The 5,109-nt window shown below is 47.0% G+C and overlaps 1 protein-coding gene across 6 annotated transcripts; it reads right to left on the bottom strand.

Moving 5' to 3' along the window:
• Positions 1–240: 240 nt before the first annotated feature.
• On the bottom strand, positions 241–4,290 carry LOC139545752 (putative nuclease HARBI1). 6 transcript variants are annotated; one of them, XM_071353872.1, is made up of 11 exons: positions 3,597–4,290; positions 3,225–3,295; positions 2,961–3,137; positions 2,809–2,870; positions 2,640–2,726; positions 2,511–2,552; positions 2,269–2,442; positions 2,154–2,189; positions 1,501–2,055; positions 1,108–1,219; positions 241–1,013 (listed from the first exon to the last, which is right to left on the bottom strand). In XM_071353872.1, exons 1-9 carry the CDS (start codon positions 3,752–3,754, stop codon positions 1,978–1,980), a joined length of 885 nt encoding a protein of 294 aa, XP_071209973.1. In that variant the 5' UTR covers positions 3,755–4,290; the 3' UTR covers positions 241–1,013; positions 1,108–1,219; positions 1,501–1,977. The 6 variants fall into 6 exon arrangements, with proteins under 6 accessions (XP_071209973.1, XP_071209970.1, XP_071209969.1 ...); XM_071353869.1 differs by adding an exon at positions 1,316–1,431 and having other exon boundaries at positions 1,501–2,189; positions 2,511–2,870; positions 2,961–3,729; XM_071353868.1 differs by adding an exon at positions 1,316–1,431 and having other exon boundaries at positions 1,501–2,189; positions 2,269–2,552; positions 2,640–2,870; positions 2,961–3,729.
• Between the last annotated feature and the right edge of the window lie 819 nt (positions 4,291–5,109).

The following is a 5,109-nucleotide window of genomic DNA, read 5'->3' as shown; positions in this document are numbered from 1 at the left end:
GACAGTTGTTAAAATGACAGATGTGGGGCATTTCGTGAAATTGTACTTCAGTATGGTTTCATAAACAAAGACATGCTGATGTGCCAGAATATTAAGTATCACATTGTCATAAGTATCAAAACTGTAAAAACAATATGTAGCTTTTCTGCAGAAAGAACCAGCCTCATAAATTTATGACTTTATCCTTTTTCTTCAGTGTGGCCCTAGTACTCTGTCATATAAACAAATACACATTCCATATGAATATAAAAACACAATGTGTAACATTATGTTCCTTTATTGAATAAGGACAAAACAAAGCAGGTAAACCATCAGCTCCTTTCGAAACTGAAGTCACAGTGACTCTACAAGATGGAAAGCACAGAATCCAAGCATATTATACAAAATGATACATACACATTCAAAGGTCTGTATATAACACACCCTGCATGTCTGCACACTAAAATAAATGCAGGACAAATCCATACACATCAACTGAACAGACAAATGAATGGATGCAGTAGCCTCCCTGCAGCCTTGTATTACACACAGTATACCGCACAAACATCATAAGAGGCCAAATTCGTCAAAAAACGAACCCAAAAAAACCCAAATTCCTCTGCCACCGCAGGACATATTTAACCAAAATTGAAAGCACACATACTAACTAAAATAATTCAACACATATTGGTCCCTCAGCAGCCGACCACTGTCGTCATCAGGGAAGATTGCCGGATTGTCCCAGTCCATGGCTGGTGGCACTCTGGGGGCCCTCTCCTTCCTCAGGCAGGCCACATTGTGGAGGACAGCACAAGCCACAGTAATATCACATGCCCTAACAGGGCTGACCCTTAATTTGTGAAGGCAGTGAAAGCGTGCCTTCAGGAGGCCAAAGGTCATTTCAACTCTGGCCCTGGTCCTGGCATGGGCATGGTTGTAGGCCTGCTGTGCTTCCTGGGGGTCTGTGAAAGGTGTCAGGAGAAAAGGCTGGCAGCCATACCCCCTGTCTCCCAGCAACACACCAGAGAATTCACCTGTCAACACAAAATCTCATCATTACTACCTCATAAACACAGTGATATTCTTGACACAGCCATGATGGTTATAAATAGGGGTTGTGTGGCTTACCTTGTGATAGGCACTGATAGATTTCAGAGGCCCGAAAGATTCTGGAGTCATGGACTGAGCCAGGCCATTTTGCCACAACATTGCTGATCACACAGTCAGCATTGCAGACCATCTGAAATCATAAGATGAGGAATATTACACCAATCAATGCACATCACTGGCAATGCAGAGTGTTCGTCAATGGACAATATCAAAAAGTTATGTTCACCTGAACATTAATGCTGTGAAAGGATTTCCTATTCACAAAATCGGCCTCATGGGCACCTGAGGGGGCTTTTATCCTTATGTGTGTGCAGTCCACTGCACCAATGACATTGGGGAAACCTGTCACACAAAGTAATGAGTATCCTACTATGTGTTAACAGTTGTCCTGTAATTTGTAGATCCTCTTACCTGCAATCCTATAGAACTCCTCTTTGATGTCACAGAGTCTTCTGTGGCCAGGGAAGGAGATGAAGACATCTGCTAATGCTTTGATAGCCAGACACACACTCCTTATTGTGCGGCAAATTGTGGCCTTGTTCAGCTGTTCTGCATCCCCCACTGAGTACAGGAAGGCTCCACTAGCAAAAAAGCGCAAGGCCACACAAACCATTTGCTCCACACTCAGTGCATGGCTCCGTGCAGTGCGGTGCTTAATCCTGGGACCCAGTAGTCTGCATAGATACCTGATGCCATCTGCAGAAAACCTGTATCTTTCATATAGATGGTCATCAGGGAAGGCCAGTGGGTCCAACCGGTCCCTGAAGACCCTTTCTCGCCTGAAGGCTCTCCTCAGCACAAGTGCTTCTTCATCCACCACATCTCGCACGAATGGGCATGCCATTGTCAGAGCAGAAAGGAACACACAATTTTGGGCCTTCATATAGGCTAGTGGCCACACCTGGTGCTGGGGGGGTGGGCAAAAGAGGGCGATGCCTTATAACGATGACTTGGTTGTACTGATTGCTGGGAAAATAAAAAAAACCTTAGAAAGATGCCACCGTCCTGTGTGCTCACAATAAGAGCTCATATGTCATGGCTCACTTGACTTTACGAGAATATACCTCATTTTTATTTTGAGCTGTGTCATCTTCTTGGAGCTGGGGGAGGAAAGAAAAATAATGAATAATACATTTGTGTTACAGTTAGCATACAGTGTACATTGAAGGCATATCTCACCTCCCTCTCAAGTTTTTTTATTTCAAGGTCCAGTTTCCTAATTGTCCTCTTTTTTATTTCGGACTCCAGTGCAAGATTTTCCATCTTTTTCTTCTTGTACTGAATGTCTATGTCTGCCAGTTCTATTTGGCGCCGGAGGTGGTTGCCATACAACTTTCTGATAGCTTGTGAGCTCTGTGAACACAATACAATTAGCGCAGCTGGAATTTGGCAGGATGTGGTGTCCTTTTATTAATACGCACTATGTTGCCAGGCTGGTTTTCCCACTGTATAGCATCTGGGTCCTGTAAAAGAAATTAGATTTTTTGATTTTGATGAGGACTCCTCACCATTGTAGAGTAAATAGTACTTTCACAGTCTTAACATGATACCTCATGCCTTCTGGAATCCAGAGAGATGGTCTCCTCCTCATCATCGTCTCCATCATGTGCTGTTGCTGCTGCACTGGGGCCTTCACCCTATCACATTTAATCGGATTCATATTGAAGCTAGTAGACAAGACATGCCAGGCCTACAGTATGCCTTTGATGGAGTACTCACTGGATCAGCATCGTCTGGTGCTTGTGCTGGTGGCTCTAACAGGAACACAGTGCTGCCAGACACTGCAAGGCAATAGGTAAACCAAAGTCAGACAGTCCAAATTGATTCAATATGAATGTGGTTGTATCCCATGTAGAGATGGAAGGACATACCTTGAATGAAGCGGGTGGCATCTTGGGAGGAACCTATGCTCGTCTCTTTCCCCCCAGGGATCCCCTCTAAGACGGGCCTGCCTTTATTTAGCTCCAAGGCCATGTCCTCTGCTGGGGTAAGGTCAGCCTTTGGTGACCCACCACCCGTGCCTTGTCTGTGGGTATTCTTTTTCACTGCTAAAACAGTACAGACAATGTGTGAGCAGGCACCTTCTGGGTACAATATATGCTTGTGCTTTGTTAAATATTAGTCAGGGACCATACCATTCTGCAGAATGTTCTTGTATTTGATTTTGACCTGCTGCCATGTCCGTTTTGGCCCGTTCATGTTTAATCTACACACACACACACACACACACACACACACACACACATTTAATGGAGTCACACTGCAAAAAATTACTTGGTATTTTTGTCTTGTTTTCAGTAAAAATATCAAAAAATTTATCATAGCTTTATACAGTGTGATGGAGTTACTTTACACAATTTCACTCATATCTGCAGTGCATTTCAATAAAAAATTTAACCGTTTCATAATTACAGTACAACTGCATTTTTGGAGATGTGAATTAAATATTTGAATTGTAATTGTGATGTTTCAGCGGAGCGGTGAGTGTGTAATTGTGCACTACTTACGCATTCAGGCGGTCTGCAATACTTTGCCACGCTTTTTCTCTTTGCTTTATCACTGTGGCGGTGTTGCCTTTCTTCTTAATTATATCTTTTACCTCCTCGTATGCCTCCATGAGGATTTGTGCTTCCGACGGGGAAAAGTACGCGGCTCTAGTTGCCATGGTAAATCAGTTAATCTGTGATCTGTGGCGGGGTCTATTTGAGTGAGCCGTGAGCGCGCACGGATTGGTTTCACCTGGCTTAATGAATCCGTGTCTGCTCATCCTGGCTTGGTCTTTGTGCAACCAATTAAGCCTGGACGCACATGTTTTGGCTTCATTGAGCTCAGCTGAGTCATTTATCCCGGATGTCTTAATTCTACTTTTGTGCAACAGGCCCCTGGACTTGATTGCTTACAAATAAACGAAGAACGCACGAACAGGAACAGACTACATACACGAACGACAAAACGAAACAGTCCCGTGTGGTAAACATACAGACACAGGAGACAACCACCCACAAACAAACAGTGAGAACACCCTACCTTAATATGGTTCTCAATCAGAGGAAACGTCAAACACCTGCCTCTAATTGAGAACCATATCAGGCAACACATTAACCCCAACATAGAAACACAAAACATAGACTACCCACCCAGCTCACGTCCTGACCAACTAAACAAAGTTAAACAAAGGAAAAATAAGGTCAGGAACGTGACATAACCCCCCCCTTAAGGTGCGAACTCCGGGCGCACCAGCATAAAGTCCAGGGGAGGGTCTGGGTGGGCGTCTGTCCACGGTGGCGGCTCTGGCGCTGTTCGTGGTCCCCACCCCACCATAGTCACTACCCGCTTTCGTAGCCTCCTCAAAATGACCACCCTCCAAATTAACCCCACTAGATTAAGGGGCACCTCCGGAATGAGGGGCATCCCCGGAATGAGGGGCATCTCCGGAATGAGGGGCATCTCCGGAATGAGGGGCATCTCCGGAATGAGGGGCATCTCCGGACTGAGGGACGGATCCTGGCTGGCTGGCTCTGGCGGATCCTGGCTGGCTGGCTCTGGCGGATCCTGGCTGGCTGGCTCTGGCGGATCCTGGCTTGCTTGCTCTGGCGGATCCAGGCTGGACGGCTCTGGCGGATCCTGTCTGGCGGAAGGCTCTGGCTGATCCTGTCTGGCGGAAGGCTCTGGCTGATCCTGTCTGGCGGAAGGCTCTGGCTGATCCTGTCTGGCGGAAGGCTTTGGCTGATCCTGTCTGGCGGAAGGCTCTGGCTGATCCTGTCTGGCGGAAGGCTCTGGCTGATCCTGTCTGGCGGAAGGCTCTGGCTGATCCTGTCTGGCGGAAGGCTCTAGCGGCTCCTGTCTGGCGGAAGGCTCTAGCGGCTCCTGTCTGGCGGAAGGCTCTAGCGGCTCCTGTCTGGCGGACGGCTCTAGCGGCTCCTGTCTGGCGGACGGCTCTGAAGGCTCAGTACAGACGGGCGGCTTTGCAGGCTCAGTACAGACGGGCGGCTTTGAAGGCTCGGGACAGACGGGCGGCTC

The sequence above is a fragment of the Salvelinus alpinus genome, chromosome 19 (assembly GCF_045679555.1).
Source record: "Salvelinus alpinus chromosome 19, SLU_Salpinus.1, whole genome shotgun sequence".
NCBI lineage: Eukaryota > Metazoa > Chordata > Actinopteri > Salmoniformes > Salmonidae > Salvelinus > Salvelinus alpinus.
The sequence above is the reverse complement of the archived record's forward strand: the minus strand, read 5'-3'. Positions and strand labels throughout refer to the sequence as shown.

Bases quoted from the DNA above. Each gene is read 5' to 3' on its own strand.
- LOC139545752 (XM_071353866.1), bottom strand. From the start codon at position 1,972: ATGAAGGCCCAAAATTGTGTGTTCCTTTCTGCTCTGACAATGGCATGC. The intron at 1,432-1,500 runs GTAAGAGGATCT...TTTGTGTGACAG, and splicing joins GGAGTTCTATAGGATTGCAG to GTTTCCCCAATGTCATTGGT. The intron at 1,014-1,107 runs GTAAGCCACACA...TTGTGTTGACAG, and splicing joins CTATCAGTGCCTATCACAAG to GTGAATTCTCTGGTGTGTTG.